Source organism: Rhamphochromis longiceps, linkage group LG16, assembly GCF_057381845.1.
Source record: "Rhamphochromis longiceps isolate RC_006_pf linkage group LG16, R_longiceps_female_GT1.1, whole genome shotgun sequence".
In the NCBI taxonomy this organism is placed as follows: Eukaryota; Metazoa; Chordata; class Actinopteri; order Cichliformes; family Cichlidae; genus Rhamphochromis; species Rhamphochromis longiceps.
Genome location: NC_140572.1, coordinates 24,162,000 through 24,189,668, shown reverse-complemented (window position 1 = coordinate 24,189,668; position 27,669 = coordinate 24,162,000). Strand labels below are relative to the sequence as shown.

General features: G+C 37.0%; 1 protein-coding gene across 1 annotated transcript; it reads left to right on the top strand.

The window, feature by feature from the left end:
• On the top strand, positions 1–27,669 carry LOC146651185 (sodium channel protein type 2 subunit alpha-like). Its single transcript, XM_085385519.1, has 26 exons — positions 1–145; positions 6,208–6,526; positions 6,920–7,040; positions 7,201–7,288; positions 7,368–7,496; positions 7,903–7,994; positions 8,436–8,639; positions 8,904–8,970; positions 9,250–9,391; positions 11,131–11,337; positions 12,271–12,540; positions 15,031–15,163; positions 15,265–15,503; positions 15,662–15,835; positions 16,632–16,988; positions 17,145–17,600; positions 20,928–21,066; positions 21,155–21,309; positions 21,487–21,660; positions 21,796–21,918; positions 23,243–23,509; positions 23,616–23,672; positions 24,180–24,317; positions 24,410–24,514; positions 24,620–24,890; positions 24,987–27,669. The coding sequence occupies exons 2-26, from the start codon at positions 6,263–6,265 to the stop codon at positions 26,183–26,185; spliced, it is 5,571 nt and encodes a 1,856-aa protein (XP_085241645.1). The 5' UTR covers positions 1–145; positions 6,208–6,262; the 3' UTR covers positions 26,186–27,669.

Below are 27,669 nucleotides of genomic sequence, written 5' to 3'. Positions count from 1 at the left end.
CGTGGAAATGACCAGGTCTGCGTCGGGAGAAGCGTCAAACACCATAATCGGATTGACAGCCGTATTTTAAATCATTCTAAAAAGTTTCATTTTTTCAAAATATTCTCCAGAGAAATCTCCACCTGGCAAGGATGGAAAGCTAATGGTGAGTGGTAAACACAGCAACTTTTTATCCTAAATTTCCTAAAAAAAAAAAAAAGAAGAAGAAGAAGAAGAAAAAGTGTTTTTTTTTTGTTTTTGTTATTGTTTTTCTTTAAGTGGTCCTAATTATGAGAATTGTTTTAAAAGTTATTTTATTTTGGTTAATCATATAGAGATGGTGGTGATTGAGAAGTCTTACAGTGTTACATTTAAGAGACTATCTATCTATCTATCTATCTATCTATCTATCTATCTATCTATCTATCTATCTATCTATCTATCTATCTATCTATCTATCTATCTTGTTGCCTTTATCTAAATTGAAGGTTATCCATATATCTGCACAATATTTTTCAACCTTGGAAGTATGGCATAGTCTTTGTAGCTACATAAATGTTACTGATATCAGTTTTTATGGAAGCCCTGTGTAGGAAAAACATGATTGAGCTCTCAAGACAAGACAAGACAAGACAACAGATTGCGGTTTACAATATATTACAAACGTTAATGGCCATGGCAGCAATTATTAACCCACACTCCATTTTAGATGACTTCCTGTTTCCCCTACTGTAAACATCTTTATTAGATTGTTGTCAATTAGAGATGAGAGTGTTCTGTTCAGTCCTATCCGCACCGTATGGTAGTCTGACAGGTTGTTCATAAAAGCCTTTATTTCAGAGGTTGTTAACAGCTATTCTGCCAACGCCCTGGATATGCCAGACTGAATCTTGACTCCGTACCCCGTTGGAGACAGCAGCAGCCATTAGTTGTGAGCTAGAAATGTGAGTGTGTCACAAACCACCTCTTATCTCATCTAAGTACTAAGATGCACTTTGAGGTCATACAAATTAAGTTGCAGTAATGTACATAAAATATTAAAGCTTCTGTTTGACACTGTGTTTAATAGGCTAGGTCAGTCATCTATTGAAACTTATTACCACGAGTCAGTCTAATGTTTGGCGACTAATCAACTCCAAATACATTTTTTTGGCATTCTGTTCTGTTAGGGGAACAAATTTCTCTGTCTTAGGTCAGTACGCAAACGCCTGTAATGCAGACTGGTTACTGATAAACTTAAGTGGGCACACTGAAGCTTTGAAGTGGTAGTGGCTCATATCTCAAGTTATGTATAATGAGTTGGGAACAGACTGACACAATGATGCATGCCTCTTTAGAGGTTACTCACTGCAGGCTGAGGTACAGGAAATCAAGGTTTATTTTGTGTTTGCAGATAATCATGAGACTTTTGGAAAGTTTGTCTTACTGTTGCAGCTGTTTTTTAGTTTGTGTCAAATAACTAAAAAATGTATGGTACTGGTACTGAGTGATTTACTTTTATATTGTGAAAGAACATGTCTCAATGCTATAGTCTATGAGCTGTCAAAGGCTTAATAGCTTAATAATAACTTAGGGAGCTAGAATATGGTAGGGCTACATGGATACAATAAACAAAAAAATATCTTTATTTTCATCCCTTTCTTATGTATCTTACTAGTACAGGTTTGAAATCCACTTTGCATTCAGAACTGCCTTAATTTTACATGGCATATATATATATATATATATATATATATATATATATATATATATATATATATATATATATATATATATATATATATATATATGCCATGTAAAATTATGAGTTATCTTTCTCGAAATTTGACTTAGTTTTTTTAAATTTCGGCTTATTAACTTGAAATTTTGATTTATTAACTCGAAATTTTGAGAGAAGTAACTCGAAATTTCGATTTAGCTCTGCCAATCCGTAATCTACGTGGAATGCACACTCAAAACCAGATCACAAATTGGTGCTTTTGAGAGTACGTTTGCTGATAGTAACGCCATGTGATTCAGCTAATACCACAAGGATTTCATCATTCGTGAAGCCACGCTGAAAATAATCAGCAATTTGTGCATTCATGAGTGGCTGTAATACCGGTAGCTTAGCTGTAGCATTTGTAGCTGTGGGCTTCAGCTTCTGGGTAACAAGGAAATTATGTCATTCACGAAAGAAAGATGGAAACTTTTTTTCTGTTGTTTTTTAGTGGCGGAAATGGGCTTCCATAGTTTTGACATCATAGTGTCACACAGTTGTTGCAGATTTGTCAGCTGCTCATCCAGGATGCAAATCTCCCATTTCGCCACATCCTAAAGGTTCTCTGTTGGATTGAGAGGTGGTGACTGTGGAGGTCATTTGAGTGCAGTGAACTGATTGTCTTGTTCAAGTGACTAGTTTGAGGTTATTTGAGCTTTCTGACACTGCATTACCCTGCTGAAAGTAGGCAACAGAAGATGGGTCTACTGTGGTCACAAATGGATGGACATGGGTCATCATCAATGGTCAGGTAGCCCGTAGCCTATAAAACCATGCACATTTGGCCCAATATTAAGAAATACCATTGCATCACCATCTGCAGCCATAAACGTTAATACGAAGCAGGATGGATCAATGATTTTGTGTTGTTTATGCCAAAATCAAATGAGTGTCTAATGACTGTAGTTATTTAAGGAATAGTGAGGTTGTTGTTAGATTTCAGCATCACCTATACAGTATTTATAAATATTAGGAAGGTTTAGCTTAGTGTGATGGCCAGAACATAAGAGAAGTGCTCTTTGGGTCTTGTTTTGTGCTAAACATTTCCTCTTCAAGAAGGAACTTATCTTCACCATATAAAAGACAGTAGCAGAGAGTTGCCACTGGCCTGATGGTTTTATTTTGGAAACTCTGGCCTAAATTTCTTTTATGTTGAATTTGGATTTTGAGCTGACAGATGAAAACCACAGATGAACTTTAGTTCAACCTGAATTCTAATTCTGATGAACATCTGTTATTTAGTACAAGAGTAGAGAAAAACACATTTAAAATGTTGTATCTACTCTTGCCCACATATAGGCAGATGTTACATGAGTTATCTTCTACTCTATGACCTGTCTAGCTGATTTCCTTGAAAGTATAAAGCCAAGGTGGAATTCAGTGAGTGAATCTGATTAGCATCATCTTAAATTTAATTTGATGTCTGGTACCCTTGATGTGACCTAACACTGACCATGAACACTACAGCTGCTCTACACCAGTTCAACATAATGCATTACTGTAAAATTAACAACAGAGATGCAAACTAACCAGCATAGCCTGCATTAAATCCCATAGTATATTTTATTCAACCTTTGAATAACAGAAAGTTAATATACACTCAACAAAAATATAAACGCAACACTTTTGTTTTTGCTCCCATTCCCCATGGGATGGACGTAGAGACCTAAAATTCATTCCAGATACACAATATAACCATCCCTCCCAAACAGTGGTCACAAATCAGTCCAAATGTGTGGTAGTGGGCACATCTGCCATATTGAGATAATCCATCCCACCTCACAGGTGTGCCACATCAGGATGCTGATCTGACATCATGAGTAGTGCACAGGTGTACCTCAGACTGCCCACAACAAAAGGCCACCCTGGAATGTGCAGTTTTGTCTCACAGCAAAATGCCACAGATGCCACAAGCAATGAGGGAGCGTGCAACTGGCATGCTGACAGCAGGAATGTCAACCAGATCTGTCGCCCGTGCATTGAATGTTCATTTCTCAACCATAAGCCGTCTCCACAGGCGTTTCAGAGAATATGGCAGCACATCCAACCGGCCTCACAACCGCAGACCTCGTGTAACCACACCAGCCCAGGACCTCCACATCCAGCAGGTTCACCTCCAAGATCGTCTGAGACCAGCCACCCAGACAGCTGCTGGAACAATTGGTTTGCACAACCAAACAATTTCTGCAAAAACTGTCAGAAACCGTCTCAGGGACGCTCAACTGCATGCCCGTCGTCCTCATCGGGGTCTTGACCTGACTCCAGCTCGTCGCCGTAACAGATTTGTGTGGGCAAATGCTCACATTCGATGGCGTCTGGCACATTGGAGAGGTGTGCGCTTCACGGATGAATCATGGTTCACATTGTTCAGGGCAGATGGCAGCTGAGAATGTCCCAGTTCTTGCATGGCCAGCATACTCACCGGACATGTCACCCATTGAGCATGTTCGGGATGTGCTTGACCGGCGTATACGACAGCGTGTACCAGTTCCCACGAATATCCAACAACCTCGCACAGCCATTGAAGTGGAGTGGACCAACATTCCACAGGCCACAATTGACAATCTGATAGACTCCATGCGACGATGTGTTGCACTGCATGAGGCAAATGGTGGTCACACCAGATACTGACCGGTTCTGGGTCCCCAGACCCCCAATAGCGCAAAAAACTGCACATTCCAGGGTGGCCTTTTGTTGTGGGCAGTCTGAGGTACACCTGTGCACTACTCATGGTGTCAGATCAGCATCCTGATGTGGCACACCTGTGAGGTGGGATGGATTATCTCAATATGGCAGATGTGCCCACTACCACACATTTGGACTGATTTGTGACCACTGTTTGGGAGGGATGGTTATATTGTGTATCTGGAATGAATTTTAGGTCTCTACGTCCATCCCATGGGGAATGGGAGCAGTAACAAAGGTGTTGCGTTTATATTTTTGTTGAGTGTACTTTAGTTTCCTTTGCAGGAAGTTTCCCAATGTGGAGAAAACATACTGAAACTTCAGCAACACACTGTGTACAGATCGAGTATTTAAAATGATTGAGGAAATTACAAGCTTTACATTTCCAATTCATCAAATGTCACTGAGCAGTCCTTACCTTTAAAAATAATCACATTTCTTCCTCTCCTGGTCTAGTCATTTTTACAACTTCATTATATCAGACAAGCTACTGCCCCTTGTTCACAAGGGGTTTGCTTGTATGTTTGATTTAGAAGATTTTTACACCAACTTTCCTGTGTCTCCTTCCAGTAATGAAGCAGGAGTCTTTTGCTTGTTTCACAAAGATTTCCTGAGAAATAAAGCAGTGTATCTTTAGCTAGCAGACACACTCTATGACATGCTGCACAGAAACAGCTTGTGTGTTTGTTGATGTTTGCTGCGCTGTTTGAATGTTTCATTTGAAATTTCCTGCCACTTAAAGAAACATTACTCGGTTTTATCTTCTACTGTGACACTAGAGAGATGCTTAAGTAACATGACTGCAACTTATTGGCATTGGCCCCAAAACACTGTTCTGGATCATTCCAGCCAACTTTAACCCTGAACATACTGCAATTGTGATACATTAATTTTTTAACCTTTTTCTTTATGTGCAATAAGCACCAGGAATGGATATACTAATAGGGTTTTCATGTATATTTTACTTTTTCCTCCATTTAGGTTCAAATCAGTTTAATGTTTGAAAGTGTGCAGTGAAGAGAAATAATAATGTTCCTCAAATTTCTCATTTGATTATTTTACGAAGTAGAGACAAGAGACATTTAAAATGTAGGGAGTAAAAGTAAAAAGTTCTCTCTTGATTATTATAATTACATCACACATGTATAACTCGATGATAGGAACAGCTGATTGACCACTGATTTAGGGATTGATTTCTTGCATGTGTTTGATCACTGCACAACATGTCGAAGTTGTCTTTGACACTGTTGCATTTGGATCATTCTGAAACTCTCTGGCAGGGAACCCAGAGAGAGATATGGCACAGTCTATGAGGCATTCATATTTAATAGTGCATAGGTCTTTGTAACACATCACATTAGTCAGGCCTATTAGTAAGATGGATCTTTTCCTCTCACTGCTCTGTCTCAGTGAGGGAAAAGCAGACTTTTTCCATTTTGAGGGATGGAAGAGGAGTTGAGTCTCACCTGGAATTGATCATTGTCATGTAAAATCTTAATTTTATCTACTGACGAGCAGGTAATTAGATCTAATTTTACCATAGCTGAAAGGAATTTATATGTATGACAGCCAACTCTAGGCTCATTATAGCTTCCTTTTTCCTCTGACCTAAGAGCAGAAACAAACACACTGTTCTTTCTTCTCGATTAAAAGTTATTAATGAGAGGCAGGTCATAATAAAATGAATTTTAAGTTGCATTTTTTTAGCCAAATAATGTTGGATGTAAGAAAAATATAACTCTGCTATTTAAACTGCTCCCTATATTGTGTCTTTCTAATGCCAGAGGCCTTTCTGTTGCTCGAGGCTAGCTGCTCACTCTGAAGGTGCAGCATGAAAAGATGGAACAGCTGCTTGTACCACCAGGTCCAGACAGCTTCCGTCCCTTTACCCATGAGTCACTTAAAGCCATCGAAAAACGGATTACTGAAGAGAATGCCAAGAAACCCAAGGGAGAGAAGAAAAAGCGCAAAAATGAAATTAAGCTCAGACCAAACCGTGACCTGGAGGCAGGCAAACCACTCCCCCTTGTATATGGAGACATTCCTCAAGGACTGGTGTCGATACCACTGGAGGACCTGGATCCCACCTACAGTAATCAGAAGGTAGGTTTGCTTAAATTTAAACTTGAACACTAAGCTCCAAGTTTAGATCTTTTCTCTGTAGTGTTCGAGTTTACATTAATTCATTATTTATGAAATTGCACGCAGCTATTAAAATTCCACTGTTGGTTTTAAATCTTAAATGAGAAGTCAATAAAAATGATTCATATGAAATTTGTCAGCAGTATATAAAGTTGTTAGCAAAATTCTCGAACCACCCTTAATTTCTTTATGTTTAAAATGCTTTAAAAATAAAGAAATGAGGAGTGGCCCAAGACTTTTGCACAGTGTTGTATGATGTTGTATACTTTTGTAAACTATAATGCAAGACAGTCAAAGAGTATCCACATAAGAGTATAAAGATGTATAAATGTCTGTCTGTCTTTTCTCTCCCAGACTTTCATTGTATTAAACAAAGGAAAGGTCATTTTTCGCTTCAATGCCAGTCCAGCCTTGTACCTCCTGAGTGCCTTCAACCCTCTACGAAGGCTATCAATTCAGATTCTGGTACACTCATATCCTTTCATTAAGATATGAATCTGATATGCATGAATAATGTTGATGTTGAGCTGACCTAAGCCCAGGATTACATGTTCACTTTGTTCCTTTATTTACATGAAAAAATTATTTTACTTTCACAACAAAATCTGTTACTTCCTTGACAACTGTGTGTAAATTGTTCAACGTGGTGATCATGTGCACTATTCTCACTAACTGTGCATTTATGACACTGAACCAACCACCTGACTGGGCAAAGAACGTGGAGTAAGTGTTCTACAAACATACATAACATACACACAGTGTAGATACTGTGAAGAGTAACTGGTGTTCCTTTTTCTAACAGGTACACATTTACAGCGATTTACACCTTTGAATCCCTCGTTAAAATTTTAGCTCGGGGGTTCTGTATAGGAAAGTTCACATTTCTAAGAGATCCCTGGAATTGGCTGGATTTCTCTGTCATTGTCATGGCGTAAGTACAGGGCTTTTTCATTATTTTTGTAGTTTTTGTCACACATTTGGAAAAGACTCACCAAAGAAAAAAATAATCAGGCTTTCATAAACAGAGACGTTGCTTGTTGGTGTTAATTTTTTGGTACTGACTGTAGCTTCATTATTGCTGTTTTGCATGACTCTATGTTACACCTATTGTCATCTCTGTAAATAATAATAATAATGGATTGCATTTATATAGCGCTTTTCAAGACCCTCAAAGCGCTTTACAATTCCACTATTCATTCACTCTCACATTCACACACTGGTGGAGGCAAACTACAGTTGTAGCCACAGCTGCCCTGGGGCAGACTGACAGAGGCGAGGCTGCCATATCGTGCCGTCAGCCCCTCTGAATTCTAAAATAATTATAATTTTTCTTGCAGGTATGTAACAGAGTTTGTATCCCTGGGCAATGTTTCAGTCCTTCGGACATTCAGAGTATTAAGAGCTTTCAAAGCAATTTCTGTCATTCCAGGTAAGCAGTTACCATATTTGTTTTGTTCTTTCATAGTTTAACAGTACGCTCATCCAATTGCCCACCCTTGAGCAGCTATGGACCCACCAGTGCCAAATTTATATTATCACACCTATTTCCCAGAGTTGTTTCACCAGTATGAAAATGAACAATTCTTAACAATCCCAACCTATAAAATGTATGTCATCTTATAGGTGGTTCTGTAGATGGTAATGAAAAAAGAGAGAGAGAATCTGCCCTTATTCTAACTTATTTCCAAAAGATCAACAAGATGGATTAAATAGTGGTGGCACTGGGTTTAGACAAACAAACAAACAAAAAAATATACTAAAAAAAACATGGATGCGTTCTAAGTGGATTACCACTAAAGGAAAAGCTCACTGGTATCCCTTTGTATATTTACTGTCTCTCGACTGACTGCAAGTGATTTTGTGTTTACAGGCCTAAAGACCATTGTTGCTGCATTGTTCCAGTCAGTGAAGAAGCTTGCTGATGTGATGATTCTCACAGTTTTCTGCCTGAGTGTCTTTGCCCTAATAGGTTTACAACTGTTTATGGGCAATCTGAAAAATAAGTGCATACTAGAAGAATTTGTACAAAGCTATTGGAATAACACAAATGTGACTGTGGACTTTGAAAATAAAAGTAAGTATTTGATCCCAGAAAAAAAAAAGAAATTTAAAAATTAACACTCAAATCTCAAATTAACACATAACAATTAAAAATTTAAATGAAAAGTGTATATTGCAACACAGAAGTCACAGCTAGTCGAGATAATTTACTCAATCACTGCTGTACATTGCAGAGCTGTACCCCATTTCTACTGTTGATACTTACATCAGTATTTGTGATTGACCTCCAACAAACCACTGCTATTAAATACTACTATTTTCTCTCTGTTCCAAACAGGTCTTTATTATTACCTTCCTTCGAATAGCAAAGATCCACTGCTTTGTGGAAACAGCAGTGGAGCTGGGTAAGCAAGCTTCCTCTCCAGTTACCAGAGTACTGAATAAAGTCCATATTAAACACAACCCCAATGCCAAAAAAGTTGAGACCATGTGTAAAATATAACTAATAACAGAATGTAACAATTTCCTCATATAACCAAATTTTATCAACATGGTTAACAGAAAACACATCTCAGCTTTAAAATGAGAAAATGTGCCATTTTAAGAAAAATTCTGGCTCATTTTGAATATAATGCGTTGTGGTGCCAGTTCCTTTAGAGCTTAACAGAGTCGATTTCTTGCAGGCATTGTCCAGAGGGGTACATATGCTACAAAGCGGGAAAGAACCCAGACTATGGTTACACCAGTTTTGACTCATTTGGTTGGGCCTTCCTGTCACTGTTCAGACTGATGACCCAGGATTATTGGGAAAACCTTTACCAGCAGGTACATTAAAAATGTTATTGTTGTCGGTGATCCTTGTTCTTCTTCACTGGCCAACTAGTCTGATAGCATTTGTTGTAGACAGACTGTTCATACATCAAAAGACAAGCTTGATTGTGCTCTCGGTGCTTCTATTAAGATTTTTGAAATTTTAGACTATTTCAGAAATATTCCAACCTCTTTACTTTCAATTTTTTGGCTGCACCAGAAGCAAACTACAATCAACAATGCCACTGCAGTTTCTCCAGAAATTGCGTTTAGTTAACTTTGTTTCTATGAAAACATCTTTGGTTGTTTTTAAAAACACTTTTAACCTCACGTGGTTCAGATTGTTCCATATTTTCTTCTCTGAGGACATGAAATGGCAGTGCCTGCTGTTTATGGGAAAAGCATTCTCCTACCACAGTATTATAGAGAGTATTCAGAGCTTTCTGTTTAAACAAACATCTAAATGCCGTGCAGGTGCATCTTGGTCAAAGGAAAACAAGAGTCCTACTGAGGCAAACATAGGCAAACATAGTTTCAATGGCTGCAAAAAAACATGTGGGTGTACTGCAAATAGGCTACTGCCTACATTGTACTATCAAGAAAAGCAAACAGTAATACAATAAGACTCCCATAAGCAGGTCTTTTAAGCACTCTGCACTAACTTTGACTAATAATAAGCCATCAAATGATCGCATTTCTTGAATGTGAAATGGAACAGAAACGGTTTTCTTTGTTTGATAGTTATATGTAAAGTCATATTAACATTTATCCATATACACATACAGATTTGACAATCCATCAAATAAAAAAGTACTTAATATATATTACTGAAGAAAAAAAATGTAGGTAATATGCAACTCTATTAAACTTTTGTCATATTCCCCTTCTCTCCATGAGACATGTGACAATAGCATCATGGATGATTTATAACACTAAACACTAGAGTCCAGTGTGTCACTGTAACTAATTTTGCAGTGTATTTATGTCATAACTTTTGTATTTTTTTTTTTTTTTACATGTACTACCAGATAATTTGGCTGATATAGTTTTGGTCTCAGGCAAATGAATATAAGAGCAATTATGTTTTGTTGCTACAGCATAATTACATAGATGGTAGAGTGGCTATTTCAGTTTTAGAGCAAGAAATAACATAAATGCAAAATGTGGAATTCAAAGTTTAAGGTTTTTACACACGCTGAATATGAAAACATGGAGTTTAGAGGAGTTAAATGGACAGGCGGGATTTGTAGTAAATTAGCTGACAAGTTATTAATCTTCGTTTTGTTGTTACTATTACTCTATAACAATGATGAATGAAAGAAAATCAATGTGAAGATCAATGAAAGACATCGACTTTAGATTTTGAAATTTGAAACGGTAATGAAAGTGATTTGTTTGAGGTTTTACCAAGCTCTACTGTGATTTTCTTTCATACCTAGAAAATTCAATTTTATCATCTTTACTTCTGAGTTGAGAAATTCTAGAAATATAAGTTAACATGTGCAATCTTTAGATACACCTCTATTTGAAGGCCCTCTAACTTTTAAAATATCCACTGTATTAGGGTGGATTTTTGCATGTCTCCACACTTTAGCACAGTGTAGTCATGTCAGCCAAAGGCAGGTATATAAAAATATTGTGAAAAATTGTAAAAAGTTAGAATAAAAAAAGAAATACGGGAACCTAGTGTTTTATGTTAAGTATAAATACTTTATTTGAAAAAGTGCAAAATCTTGTTTGTTTTTTCGTTGCAGACTTTGCGTGTATCTGGGAAGCCCTACATGATTTTTTTTTTGCTCATCATATTCCTTGGTTCCTTCTACCTGATCAACCTGATTTTGGCGGTTGTAGCCATGGCCTATGAGGAGCAGAACCAGGCCGCTGCAAAGGAAGCTCAGGAGAAGGAAGAGGAGTTTAAGGCCATGGTTGAGCAGCTGAGACAACAACAAGAGGAAGCTCAGGTACATTGATTGAGTCCTTAAATTTCTCTCAAGATATAATTTTAGTTAAGTCAAAATGCATCTTCTTTGAAGTACTGTAAATTCAATCAGAATAGAATAGAATAGAATAGAATAGAATAGAATAATCATTTAACTGTCCCACAAGGGGAAAGAAACATACACAATTTTTTTCATACATATTTATATCCAGGACAAATGTTACTATAAACAGAGTACTGTACAGTTATTAAATAAAATAAAATTAACTACAGATAAGAGGCAAAGCCAGGTTGTAGTGCAAATCGGTTGATTAAATTATTGCAGTTACAGAGCAGATGTAAACATCTATGATTGTTGGGAGCATTTTTGATTGTACAGTCTGACAGCTGCAGGGAGGAAGGACCTGCGGAAACGCTCCTTCTTGCATCTAGGATGTAGCAGTAGCAATCAGTTTTGCAATTTTGTATTTTATATAACTGTATACTGGTTGTGTAGTAATTTTATATAATATCTACACGTTTAAGTGGTAAGTGTGATTTATTACCTATATAGTCATTCGAGGGCTTTTCCCTTTTTTATTTATGACACTTTTTTTCCTTTCTATGTTTATATTTTACCAGTAGAGAAATCCATCCACACATTCTCATGATCATTTATTCAGCTAAGGTCTCTGGATTTGGGCTCCTGTTTTATTTAAGACTTGCCTCTCTCTTGGGAGGTCTATGGGGGTTGCAAATCTATCACTATCAACAACACAACTATTTACACCTACAGCACATTTTAAATCTCAACCAATAACATTTGGAGGCAATTGGATTACCTGGAGGAAGCTTGCACAGGCAGACTGGCAGAATGCACACATGCAGAATGGGCCTAACTCTCCAGGAGGTTCACATCAAGAATCAGACATTTATCAGCCTGTTTACCATCAGTGTCTTATCTTCCCTCTTCTAGGCAGCACTAGCTGCTGCAGCAGCAGTGGGTGGAGAGGCCGGTGATAAAGTTGGTGGCACAGAGAGTTCCTCTGATGCCTCTAAGCTGAGCTCCAAAAGTGCAAAGGAGAGACGCAACAGGCGAAAGAAAAAAAAGGAGAAAGAAGGAAAAGAGACCGAGGGAAAACTTCCCAAATCTGAGTCACAGGACAGTATACAGAGGGCTCGCAGTCGCTTCTCTGTGGATGCAAACCTGCTCAAATATGACATGAAATGCTCATCTGCACATCAGGTATTTTTCTATGCCATGAAAGCGATATTATCTTTTCGGTTCTAAAGCTCCTTTCACATCTTCATGGTGTATTATATTTTATTACTATACGGTACTTTATTACTGTAGCTTTACTACACTTATTGTAAATTACTCTAGAATGAAACAATCCTAAACAGTTGGGACCCTATACAAAATGCAAATAAATACAGAATGCAATTTTTACAAATCTCACATTTTATTCACAATAGAACACAGGAAACATATCATCTGTTTAAACTGAGGCATTTTACTATTTAATGAAAATTACTGTCTCATTTTGATGGCAGCAACATGTTTCAAAACTGGAGGCAACAAAAACTTAAACCTGAACCTGTCCTACTTGTTTTTCGATATATTGCTGGCATTGAATTTCCGATTTAGCCATTATATTTCTTAAATGGCGCTTTTCCAGATCAGACTTTTGTTATGTTTTCGATCTTCTACTGTGAATACAATTTGGGTTTATGTGCTTTGCAAATTAGTGTATTCTATTATAAGTTACATTTGTTCCAACTCGGCTTGTACAAATCCATTTTTTTCATAATTTAAATTAATCTTTTTTTATTTATTTAAATTGCCAAATTATAGTGGCATTTAATGCAGTGTTCAATATGGTGAAATATTCATTGTTGACATTTTTCAATATAACTTTATTTCAAAATCATGTAAAAAGTACTGACAGTACCAGTTTTAAATTCACTCCAGTTTCAGTAATTTATTAAAAGACGACTCAAAATGACAGTCTGTGATCACTCTCTTTAATTTGAATGGCAGATATATATTCAGAAAGCTCTTTGTAAGCCTTGTCAGCGAGAAGATTGACTGACTTTTGTCAAACTCTTGCAGGGCTCAAAATGACTGAAAGGCAGGAGAAGCAAATGGACTGACAATGTGGCTACCAAATTTAAACTTACACATTGCAGCCATTTGATTTTTTAGGTTGTATGTGTATGTATTATAATTTTTTAGGATATTTAATATGGATTTACTAACTTTTCTAAACATTCATGAGCTGCTAACAAATTGTTTTGATTTCTTTTATCTCATGTCATTAATCTAAATGCAACCTTTTCTTTACTGCCATCACACTTTTATTGCCATCGGTTTCATCACTTTCATCATCATCTTCTGTCTTCATCAAATTCTTTAGTTCCTATCATATGCCATCATCAGGATATATTTTTTATGAGCAATTTCCTTCTTGCAACAATTCATCATGATCATCGTCATCATCCCCATAATCATCATGCTTTCCTTCTCCACTATCATGATCATTATCATGATCTTTACTGTTCTCATTAACAGTTTTAATTTTGCATTTTTATTGAAATCATCATCATCGTGAAGTTTTTCTCACCAAAGAAATCGTTCCTTTTTTTCTTCATTTGTACATATGAAGATCGTTGTCTCTCTCTTCTGTCCTCTTTTTGATTGTCATATATCACATCCATCGGAGACTATCTTTCTCTCCTAGTCTTTTCTGAGTTTTCATGGACCCCTCTTCTCACCCAGAAGGAATAGCAAGACCAGCCTTTTCAGTTTCCAAAGTCAAGCCCAGGATGTGGGCTCAGAAAATGAATTTGCTGATGATGAGAACAGCATTTTTGAGGACACCCTGAGTCGGAGGGGCTCTTTTTTTCTTCCCCAAAGGTGTGATCGACGCAGCAGCAGTATGAGCCAGTGCAGCTTCTTTTCACATCGCAGATTTCAGCCCCGTGAGATCAGGCACAGCTCTGTAGACTGCAATGGCGTTGTGTCTCTGGTGGGTAGGAATGCACTCCCTTCATCACCCGGGGGGCTCCTTCCACCTAAAGTGACGTTAGATATGGCCTCCACTGGAGACAATGTAAGAAAGGGTTCTGTAGCCCAGACAGCCCAATAACTTGCTTACTGTATTGCTCTGTTTTTGTTTGTTTATTTTGGCCTTTTCATCTTTCTGGCTCTTATACACACACATTTATTACACACATATGTCACAAACTATGCTTGTCAGTTTTTTGTTTTGTTTATTTCTCAGTTATTTTAGCAAGCTATGCAGCTTAGCATGTCAGAAAATATAAGTCACAACTTTTCTAAACTCAAATGAACCTTGGAATTTTAACTTAAACTTAAACTCTTCCTGAGTCTATCAATGATACAATAATGGACTCTTGGTTATTGAAATGGCTCAAGTGCTTTTGATTTATACTGCTGCTTTGTGCTTTTGGACAATGATAGGCAGAGCTGTAGCTTCTAACTATATGATCAATGTACCAATACTATGTCAGTTATTCCAGAGCTTTACTGTAAGATATTCTTTTTGGATAGTTTAAAGATATGCAGCTTTCAGTGGAACAGTTTCCTCTGCTTTTTTTTTTTTCATTTATTTAGTAAATGTTATGCGATGATAAATATTTATGCTTGTACTGTAAAATGCAACATATTTTTGTATGGTTACATTTTATGTGTAAAATTTGTTTCTATCCCTAGGCTGACACCACTGACACAGAATATAGACAGAGCATTGGAGGAATAAACCAGGGATATATGGACTACCTTCAGAGCCCAGAGGCCAGACAGAGAGCTCATAGTATTGCTAGTGTCATAACCACCACAATGGAGGGTAGGTGTTTTTCACCATGGCATGAATAGCCAATCCTGACTATATCTGTGGTGTTAAAAAAGTTAAATTGTACTTTCACACAAAATATGTTTTGCAATCAGAACTTGAAGAGTCACGGCAGAAGTGTCCTCCTTGCTGGTATGATTTTGCCCACACCTTCCTAATCTGGGAGTGTTGTCCAGGATGGCTGAAATTAAAAAAAATTGTCAAACTAATCGTGATGGACCCATTTATGGATCTATTCATCACCATCTGCATTGCACTAAACACATTGTTTATGGCCATGGAACATTATCCAATGAGTGATGGGTTCCAAAGCATGCTTGCTGTTGGCAATAAGGTTAGTTCAATTTAGAGAATATTTTTTAAATATAAATATCTATTGATTTTATTAATCTTCACTGGGGTTTTTCTTTGTATGCGTCTGTGTGTGTGTGTGTGTGTGTGTGTGTGTGTGTGTGTGTGTGTGTGTGTGTGTGTGTGTGTGTGTGTGTATAGATATTCACCGGCATCTTCACGGCTGAAATGGTCTTCAAGGTGATTGCACTGGATCCATACTATTACTTTCAGGAGAGATGGAATATCTTTGATGGGATCATTGTCAGTTTAAGCTTGATAGAGCTTTGTTTGGAAAGTTTGAAGAACATGTCTGTTTTGAGATCATTCCGATTGGTAAGTCTAAATATAATTTAAACTTGCATCAAGAAGCAAGCGAAACCTTTGGAATTATCTGTATCTTTGTATACATTTATTACAGTGTTTGCCTGTGTTCAGTATATTCAAACTTGCAGTCACTTAGCAAATAATACCAAAAGATCTAAGTTGGTTAGGAAATACCAAACCTGAAGAGCAGGTTTACTCTGCTATAATTAAATAAATAATCAAACAATATGTTACAAGATCCACTCATCCACTCAGCACCCTGCTGTTTATTTGGTTAGCTTTGGCTTTGTTACCTAATGCTATAATCAGACTATGAAAATAGTGGTCGGAGACTGTGGCATGATGGAAATTATTGCAAATAAGTGCAATGAACTTACTCATTGCCTTTGAAATGGTTAGTTCTATGCAATTACTGGGCAACCACAGATTTTTTTTCCCACTCTCAGCCAGAGGTTGTCATCCTATTTTTACTCTAGTGTGACTCAGCCATTAGATTTCACACCCCTGACATGCTGACAGAAAGAACATGCAGCACAGCATACAATGTAAAAATCCCAATGTATACCACTATAAAAACATTTGATAATAAAAATAATTTTAGCTGTGAGGGAGCATTATAATTTGAGGCTGGTTTACTGTCACTATCTCTGGTTAAGCACTTAAAAAAAAAAAAAAGGAAAGACAAAACTTGGATCTACATAGTTCCTAAGGATTTATATGCTTCTATTTGTAACAAATGCAATAGCATGTATGTTGTGTTGTATTTTGAGTTAGGAAATAACTTCTGTTTCCTCTTGTTTTACAGCTTAGAGTATTCAAGTTGGCTAAATCCTGGCCCACTCTAAATAAACTGATCAAAATAATTGGTAATTCAGTGGGGGCTTTGGGCAACCTGACACTGGTCTTGGCCATTATCGTCTTCATCTTTGCTGTGGTGGGCATGCAGCTATTTGGAAAAAAATACAAGGACTGTGTGTGTAAAATTTCTGAGGACTGCACACTTCCTCGTTGGCACATGAATGACTTCTTCCATTCATTCCTCATTGTTTTCCGGGTGCTTTGTGGAGAGTGGATAGAAACCATGTGGGACTGTATGGAAGTGGCTGGGATTCCCAAGTGTCTCACTCTCTACATGATGGTCATGTTTATAGGAAACCTTGTGGTACATTACATTTTATGGTCAATTCATTAATTCATTAATCTGTTTAAAAATGTAATTCCCAATTTAGTAACCTGTTCATTATTCAGTTTTACAGTAATATGTGCTCTTTTGTTATTATCAGTTACAAATCTTATCTTGTATATCATTACCTTATAGGTATTGAACCTCTTCTTGGCTCTTTTGCTGAGTTCATTCAGTGCTGACAACCTGGCAAAGCAAGAAGATGACCCTGAGTCAAACAATTTGCAAATTGCCATGGCACGCATACACAAAGGCATTGCCTTCACAAAGTCGGTGCTTCGAAGCACCTGCAGCAGCGCCTGCCTCAGAGATAAGAAACAAAAGAAGGATGAGGAAAAATCTCTGGATGAACTCCACAAACCTTTAGGGTCAAACGGAATCTCCAATCATGGCAATGGAGAGGTGATTGGCGTGGACAAAACTGGGGACAAATACATAGTCAGCAGCAGGAGTGATGATTCCATAATGTCGTTCATCAACAACCCTAGTGTGACTGTCACTGTTCCTATTGCTATCGGAGAGTCTGACTTTGAAAATCTTAACACTGAGGACTTCAGCAGTGCATCATCAGATGCAGTAGGATGCCCTGCGGTAAGGATCCTGTTGGTCAAACTGCTCTCTCTAGATTCCTGATTTCTGTTTTAAAGCACATTTTTTAAATGACATTGCAAGTTAAATGTTTATGACATGTAATGCAATCACATAGGACTTTGGTTTAAAAGAACACTGTTGGTGAGGTAAATTAGATATTCATTACCATACAGCAAAGGACAGAATTGTTAGTCGTCTATAACTTTTCACAAATTTTTCCAAGTCCTGTTTAACAGAGAAAGGAATTTTAACACATCCTAGTGTTCATTTCCAAGCATCCTAGTTTTTTTTAATTCTTACATTATTTTACTTTGCACACAGAAACAAAATTATTTCACAAAAACTTAAAAATACCAGGTTCAAAATTCCAGAGTATTTGAAATTCTTCTCTTGCTACATCTGCCAAGCTTGTTCTGTACTGTGTGGCTCTCTTTGAATTTCTTGATGAAATTTCTTCCCTTCCTGACACTTGGAAATGCAGTGATCACTTTGTATATCCATCTCCTGAGCATGAACAATTGCTTTTCTCTAAACTCTTTTGTCTAAACTCATTTATTTTGTTTTTGGTAAGATGCTGTCTCAAGTGATGGCTCAAGCCCTACCTGAGGTTTTCATACTGTGTGTAAATTGGAAGATAACTTTCAGGTTTAATTGAATTTTACAAGCTTTGAACATGAAAAAAGCTCAAGCACCTTATTGCACAGCAACAAGTATGGCTCAATAAAAAAAGGTCAGTTTTTCAGGGCACTCATTATAGTGACACTGGTCATTTGGGGGTTTTTCCATTCTTGTATTGTATGCAAATAGAAGAAGTGTATGTGAAGTGAAGTGAAGGACTTAGCCTACAATCTACAGTCATGGCAATGACATGTATCATGATACTTTCCCTAACTGCACATATACCATAGCCTTCTAACAAGAAGAGACCATATAGACGGGAAAATACCAGTGTGCACATTACATTATGAGCCATTTAAGTCTGAGTGCTAGGGAGCTTAATCCTCCTACTAAGAGGACGGTGTTTTGTGTTGTAGGAAAGGAATATATTGAGTCTCTATAATATTACTGTTGCATTGTTATTGCTGCTGTCCGTGAATGTATTTATTATTTGGATGGGTAACAGAAAAAAATAATATTTCTTGGCAGTATTTTAAAGGAAGGGTTGTATTGTTTCTGCTTACTTGTTGTTGCTTGATACAGATGCTGTAAGAACTCCTTACAATACATCAGACTCATCAAAGAGTGCCCTGCTTATGAGAAGAATCAAATAACCCTTTAACAGAGATTAAAGGGTTATAATTCTTTGATGACTTTAATTCACTCACTTGATTTGTTTTTTCTAATATGTTTCCCCCTCCCTCGTGTATGTTAATGATTAAACAATTATTTATTTAACAAAAAGTAAGTCAAAATATATATATAGAATTAGCATGTGACATGTACACCCCATGATTCAGTAACTTACTGAACCACTTTTAGCAGCAATAACTTGAAGTAACTGTTTTCTGTATGACTTGAGAAATTTTAGCCCACGTGTTTACAACATTGCTTTGAAGGCCTTCATTTATGAACACATTTTTATAGCCATTATGTTGTAGATCTGTTGATGTGGTTGGGACAATTTTCCTATTTGGGCCACGTTTTAGCTTTTGGACAGATGCACTCACATTTGACTGCAGAATACTTATAAAAAGTAGTTTATGTTGGACTCTATGACTCTTTGGCAGTTGGTATGATGTGTTTGCTTTTCACCAAACGTGGCACTGTGAATTATGAGCAAACATGTAGTTTGTTAAAATTCAGTTTTTCACGAGTTTTTCAAGCCATGCTGGCACGTTATTTTTAAAGACCAGAGGCTTTCTCATGGCAATCCTTCCAAACACGTCATAATTGTTTAGTCTTTATTTAATTGTACTTTCGTACTGTCAAACCTCTTGAGTTTTTTGTAGTTTCCCTGAGCATTGCATGGCCTGACTTTGGGGTGAATTTGCTGAGATGTCCACTTCTGGCAAGCTCAGCCAGGAGTGGATGGTTTAAAATGATTTCCACTTGTGGTTAAACTTTCTGACTGTAGAATGATGGACTTCATACTTGTTCAAAATGCTCTTATAATCCTTCCCAGATGTATGGGAAGTAAAGAATGCTTCTCTAACTTCACTGCTGATGCCTTTCCTCCTTGGCATTGTGTTAACACATACCTGAGTGCTCAGACCAGCAAACTGCCAAAACGTCTGCTTTTATAGATGTGCTCACACCCGGAAGTGTGTAATATATAACGTTTTGTAGTTCATCTGAGGTTGTATTAATTAATGTGTTATTATGTCCTGATACACATCACCTAAAAGGTGTACTTTCTTTTTACAGTGACTGTACTGATAGACTATAGCCCAGTGTACCACTAAACATAAAGGATATTTTTAATGATAAATATCCTGTAAGGTGTTAATATGGTGCCTATGATTTTTCAGGGTTAGTAAAACACAGTGGTAATTAGCCATTATTTCTGGATTTCAGCACACAATGAGTTAGCTTTGCTATAATACTGTTGATTATTCAAAATAGTTTGTATTTTAAAATCAGCCATATTGTGTTGATTTGTGACTCTTTGTTTTCCATAAATGTAACATTAAGCTCCCCTTTTCAGATTTACAGTTGTAGAATGGATGTACAAAGCATCATTATATTAACAGTAGGGCATACAATGTATCAGAGTAACATGCTTACATTATTCCCTGTTCTGCATTAGCTGGTCCCAGGGCAGCCAAGTGCTTCTGCATTCTCCAGGAAGACATTCAAGCTGTTTTCATACTAGCTATTAGGAGACACGCCCTGCAGATAGCTATACAACAACAGGCTAAAGGAGTGAACTTATGGCTACTGCAAAGCATTGCCAGGCTTTAAATTTACCAGTCTCTCTCACTATCTATCTATCTATCTATCTATCTATCTATCTATCTATCTATCTATCTATCTATCTATCTATCTATCTATCTGTCTGTCTGTCTGTCTGTCTGTCTGTCTGTCTGTCTGTCTGTCTGTCTGTCTGTCTGTCTGTGCTCTTCCTCCAGTAATATGGAACTGAGCAGGAAATGCAGACTTCTTGGTGCCTTTGCTCTTGAGAACCACTCAACTGTTCTTTGGAGTCAACGCACTAATAGTTTGTTGTTTTGGCTAAAGTTTTGCATGTGTTTGTGTGTGATCATATATCTGCTTTAATTTAACGATCATATGTTATAACTATTTCTGTGTGAAAATAGTGCTGCTCAATAGCTCTGTTGTATTTGTTCACCCAACACTTCTTTTTCATCCACATTCTCTCATAAACAGATCGTTGAAGATGATGATGATGGACAGTTCAGCTCTTCAGAGGGAAGCACAGTGGATGGTCTTCCAGCTGGAGAGGGAGCAATTTCCGTAGACTTTGAATTAGAAGACACTATGGAGCCCGATCCTTGTTTCCCTGCTGGTGAATTCACCACCTACCTAACCTTAAATGTAATTTGAATCTGCATTTTCTATGACTAAAACCCCATCTGCCCATTGTCTTTTTTCAGCCTGTGTGCAGACATTCCGTTGTTGTCAAGTAAATGTAGATGTGGGCTGGTGGAAGACATGGTGGACACTACGAAAAACCTGTTATCGGATAGTGGAGCACAACTGGTTTGAGAGCTTTATTATCTTCATGATCCTGCTTAGCAGTGGGGCCCTTGTAAGTATTTACATGAAGAAAGCAAATGTTGCATTTGGATGACTAATTTGGTTTCTTTTGTGGATTTATGTGAGATATTTTATCTAGGATCTCTCATCAAGCAATAGATTCTCAAACGGAAATTTCATTATGTGCACGTTTGGCATTACTAAAGGTTGTCTTTTTCCACACATTTAGGCATTTGAGGATATCTACATTGAGCAAAGGAAGACTATTAAAACAGTTTTGGAGTATGCAGACAAAATTTTCACTTACATCTTTATTCTGGAGATGTTACTGAAGTGGGTGGCATATGGATTTGCCAAGTATTTTACAAATGCCTGGTGCTGGCTGGACTTCCTAATTGTTGATGTAGGTTGAAACTCTGCTTACACAGTGCTGAATCTGTTCTTTGTTGTGTTGAGACGTAGAATGAAACTGCACTGTCTTTGATTAATGTGTGTAATATTTCTTCTTTGCTCATGACATGTGTTGCATGTGTTCTAGGTCTCACTGGTCAGTCTGGTAGCCAACGCATTAGGTGCTAATGAACTTGGTGCCATCAAGTCTCTGAGAACTCTAAGAGCTCTGAGGCCACTGAGAGCCCTGTCACGCTTTGAGGGCATGAGGGTAAGAGTTGTTGAAAGTACTTATCCATTCAGAGTCATGCTGTCTAGCACTAGCTCAATATACTAGTGCAGAACACTTCCACTTCATTAGGTACAGCTTGTTAGCTCTAGATGGGCCACCTTTTTGCCATCAGAAATTGCTTAATTATTGTAGCACAGATTCAACAATAAAAAATACAATTTGTTGCATGCAACCATTCCTGTCTTCTCCCAATTCCCTTTCTCCTGCCTTCATTTGTCATCCTGGTAAGCTTAAGTATTTTGTTCTACAAGTTGAAAAAAAATCACTTTTTTCCTCAAATATACACCAGTGATGCAGAATTTTGATAAAAGGAATAGTTTGACATTGCGGGAATTTCTTGCTGAGAATACAACCCCATTATATAGTGCTTTTCATAAGTAAAAAAAAAATGCTGTTTTTAATATTGTAAATTTGTTTTCATTGACTCAAGAAATGTGTTTGTTTTTTACAGAGCTAATACACAACATCTAATAATGAAAATAAATCAATTCAAAATCAAAAGTAATACAACACAAAAAATAAAATCCTGTAACTCGAAGGTACAAAGAACTTAAATAAATAAAAACAACAGCTGTGAAATAAATAAAGTCAAATAAAGTGCTACTCTAACTCTTAAGAAACAAAAAATAAATAAATACCAAAATATCAAATTATTCTTATATCACTTTTCTCTTGTGATATCTAACGGCATTAGAGTTTTTTGCCGTGCTATGCAAGCATGGTCTTATCAGGTTGATAACTTATGTAACTGAAGAGACAGCTTTGTTGGCTGCTGAAATCAATAAGGCAGGTATTGATTAGTTGCCTTCATATTGTGGTGGTCTAGATTTACAGCACTGCTACAGTGATCATCTTTCCTCACGTGGTAGCCAGAGTATTCCCTGATTTGCATGCACAAATTCTCATGTGCGTCAGTAGTGCCATAATAGCTTCCATGCCAGTATCACTGTTTTGATATTGTTTGTTGCGTATGTAACATGATTTTCTTTATGTTTTATGTATTTTTCTTTTTACAGTAATCAAATTTTGCGGCATCCTCCTTTCTCTACCAGGTGTTCATTTCAATGTTTATCTAAAATTTAAAACTCATCTGCTGACTCCTCTCCTGATTCTGTTTCCACCTTTACCATGTAGTTGTGTTGGATCTTTGGCGTTAGTCATAGCTGTGATGAGGTGTGATGTCAATATGCATGTTGGCACACATTTGTTTTTCCCCATTGCCAGAGTATACAGTGTGGTACATCACTTTAAGATTCTGTGATCCCTGTCAGCTTTACAGATATGTCATGATTTGTGTGTGCAGGTGGTTGTCAATGCCCTATTGGGAGCCATTCCCTCTATCTTCAATGTGCTGCTGGTATGCCTCATCTTCTGGCTCATTTTCAGCATCATGGGGGTCAACTTATTTGCGGGAAAGTTCTACTATTGTGTCAACACAACCACAGATGAGCCGTTTACTGCATCAGAAGTGAAACATATGAAAGACTGTAATTTCACGGATTCTAAGGTGAAGAACGTCAAGGTCAACTTTGATAATGTTGGCATGGGTTACCTTGCACTGTTGGAAGTGGTAAGTAACTCAGTATTGTGTTTCATAATTAGTGTCACATTTTGTGCCAGTTTTGTAATACAGCAATATGTGTTTTTAATGCCACTTGCTGTATTCTTTTCTACAGGCTACATTTAAGGGTTGGATGGACATCATGTATGCTGCTGTTGATTCTCAAAGCAAGGTGGTGATTTTTTTAGTATTTCAGTGTTGAAATGCTTGAACTCCTATAAAATATCAATGTTTAATTAAATCATATTACACCTTCTTTTTTGTGGAGATGACACGTTGTTCACGAAAAACATATAACACTGTTAAATTAATTTTAGATTATCCTATTTTGTTTGGCCACGTTAAAGCTGTGGAACACTACACCTGATGCATACCAAACATTTCCTGCTGTTGCTGCTTAATCATGATCAAAATGCTTAAAATGTATTTACAGATCAGAATCTTGGTAAAGATAAAATAGTCCAGTTAGCTGTTAGTTCAAAGTTTGAAGGTGACAAACTGCATCAGGCTTTGAAGTCCTTTTTATTTGAACAAAATTATTTTGGGGGGCGGGCTTTACGGTAATCTAAATGCCACACAAGTAGGGCCACTCCTCATGAGGCACACATGAACTCAACCAGTACAGAAATTCAAAGGATGACTCTGTTTTAATGTCTCGTTTTTTCTGTCATCTATGTAGCCAGAAGAACAACCAGACTATGAGATCAACCTATATATGTACTGTTATTTTGTTGTTTTCATCATATTTGGAGCATTTTTCACACTCAATCTCTTCATTGGTGTCATTATAGACAACTTCAATCAGCAAAAGAAAAAGATAAGTATCAAATCTGCTTTTTAAACAAATTTGTGGTATTTTGGCTTCCAACATGTTGTTGTGATTCAACATGCCTATCATGCTTTCTTTACTTCGGAGGTCAAGACATCTTTATGACTGAAGAACAAAAGAAATACTACAATGCCATGAAAAAACTGGGGTCAAAAAAACCACAAAAACCGATCCCTAGACCATCGGTATGTAACTCAAGCCTTGACTGCATTCAGTATGAATTAAAACCCTCACTTTTATTTAATCCAAAATTTATTGTTGTTTATTTTTCCTATGCATGTCTGTTTTAGAACAAGATTCAAGGATACATCTTCGATTTTACCACCAAGCAATCATTTGATATTGTGATCATGGTTCTAATATCGCTTAATATGGTCACTATGATGGTGGAAACTGATGAACAATCAGACTACAAGAAAAACGTCCTCTACTATGTAAATGTGATATTCATTGTCGTCTTCACTGGAGAGTGCATATTAAAGATGCTCTCACTCCGGCACTACTTTTTCATGAATGGCTGGAATATATTTGATTTCATCGTTGTTATTCTGTCAATCATCGGTATGACTCACCTCCATTTACAGTTTCTCTCTGATACATTTTTAATATTGCAGTAATCTGTCATCCAGTGTTTAATCTTTTCATTTCTTTCTTTAGGTTTGTTTCTCTCCGAAATAATAGAAAAATACTTTCTTTCACCAACCTTGTTCAGAGTCATCCGACTGGCACGGATTGGCCGCGTCCTCCGCCTTATTAAAAGTGCCAAAGGAATACGCACACTCTTGTTTGCCTTGATGATGTCACTTCCCGCCTTGTTCAACATTGGTCTCTTGCTGTTCTTGGTGATGTTCATCTATGCGATCTTTGCCATGTCAAACTTTGCATATGTCAAGAAGGAAAGAGGTATTGACGATCTTTTCAATTTTGAGACTTTTGCAAACAGCATGATCTGTCTGTTCCAAATCACCACCTCAGGTGGATGGGATACCCTACTATATCCCATTCTCAACAAAAATGAAGATGACTGTGACCCTGAGATGGAGAATCCTGGTAGTAATTTTAAAGGAAACTGTGGAAATCCTACACTGGGAATTACTTTCTTTGTGAGCTACATCATCATCTGTTTCCTTATTGTGGTGAATATGTACATTGCAGTCATCCTGGAAAACTTTGGTGTAGCTACTGAAGAGAGTGCTGACCCACTGAGTGAGGATGATTTTGAAACGTTTTATGAGGTCTGGGAAAGGTTTGATCCTCATGCAACACAGTTCATTGAGTATAAAATGCTTTCAGAATTTGCAGATAATCTGGAACCACCATTGCGCATAGCCAAGCCTAACAAGTTTGACCTGATCTCTATGGACTTACCGATGGTGAGTGGTGACCGCATTCACTGCCTAGACATCCTGTTTGCATTCACAAAGCGTGTTCTAGGTGAGGGTGGAGAAATGGACATTCTAAAGGAGCAAATGGAAGAGCGTTTCATGGCCTCAAATCCTTCCAAGTTGTCCTACGAACCCATCACTACCACCCTCCGTCGCAAACAGGAGGAGGTTTCAGCTGCTGTCATCCAGAGAGCATTCAGGCATTATACAAGGAAGTGTCCAGGAAAAGACAGAAGGTCCCATGACACATCCAATATTAACAATCAAAAGGATAAAAAGCTCATTAACAAGGGAAAGCATGACACAGACAAACTTAAAAACACGTCTAGTGCCAATAAAAGCAAACTGACACCTTCTGCTGCCTCTCAACCTTCATGTAACAGTGTGACAACAAATGGAAAAAACAAATATAAAAAAGACAAAAGTGAAAAGGAGGTTGTGAGCAAAGATGTCAAAGAACAAGATATGTAAAGGAAATCTGTGCTACACCAAGGACAATGTAGTGAATGCAAAATGTTTACAACCTTCCACAGTGACTAAGACATCCAGTGGATTCTCTTCTATAGTATGGATATCTACTATGCCAAACTGACTGTGCTTGCTTGAGTCTAGAGGAGAGTTTCTAAAATAGAAAAGAGCCATTCAGGCTACAGTATGACAGTATGACTGTATGACTCACTTGGATGAATTGAAGAGCAAAGATCCATTATGTCTGCTTGTGAGGTGAGACGACATTACTTAGTGTTCTGAAAGGCATATTAGTTACTGCTTTACTTGTATTGCAGCTAGTTCTGCTACCCAGTGTCTTGAATTGTTGTTATATCACTGATTGGTGTATTACTCAACTTAATTTTTCAAGCAGGAAAAAAGGAGAGTTATATGCTATTGCTGAAAAAAAAAATCATAGTTTGGTTAATTGTCTTTTTATACATTTTTTTACTCTTCAGAAAGGGTTGTATCTTCAGGTATAGACTTTACACAGAAATGCACTGTTTTAAGGTTATTTTTGCTTGTCACTAATAGTACTTCAAATCCTAGAGACATTGTCAGTGATTATACATGCTAGAGTGTGCGCCATGATTTGTCCACCAGATGCAAAGAAGCCTTGATAAGGCTGCTTTTTTATTACAATACAGAAACTTACCCTTCAATCGAAACAAATCACAAAGAAGTTTGCTGATTATATTTGATTATCAGTGTCAGATCAGTAACCCTTGAAAAATACTTTGTACACTGTTAAATCATTTTTCAAATCATTCTCCATATGTTGTTGTATTTGGCCAACAGGGGTTTGATGCATCCAATAGGAGCTATAAGGTGAAAATTGCAATTGTTTATAAAAAACTTAAATATGGTTGGAAATTCTTATTTCTGAGACACATGGATACTGTTGTCATTATATGTCCCTTCTGTTAAGTTGTTTTTACATAATCTTCAATGGACATTTTGTAAATTATAACTGTAAAAGGGGTGGGGTGTTGTTTTATTTTATGTAAAAAGTTTTCTCAGAGTGCACCATTAAATCTTTTTATGTTTTTTGTCTAAGCCAAGTGAAATATGGCTCACAATATTCTGAATGACCTCAAGGATATGGCTTTTCACATCTCACATGTCCTAAGCTATTTCCTACTTCTGTTTACATTTTATATTGTGTTCATTTTTTCAGTTATTCACACATCCAATCACATCCATCCTAAACTGTTTCATAAACTTTTCTCGTTCTGTGTTATAAAAGTATAAATCCATTCATGTAATTACATTCTGCATGTAATTAAAACGTTCAACATAAAGGTATACTGTATGCATAATGCAAGAATGTTTTGATTACAAAGACTTTAACAACTCCCATCATTTATATGCATAATGCTTGTAGTGTATAAATTACCTGCATGCAAGACAATGCTATAACCTATTTCACTGAAAAGCTAAAGGAATAAAGATTACATTTAAGTCAA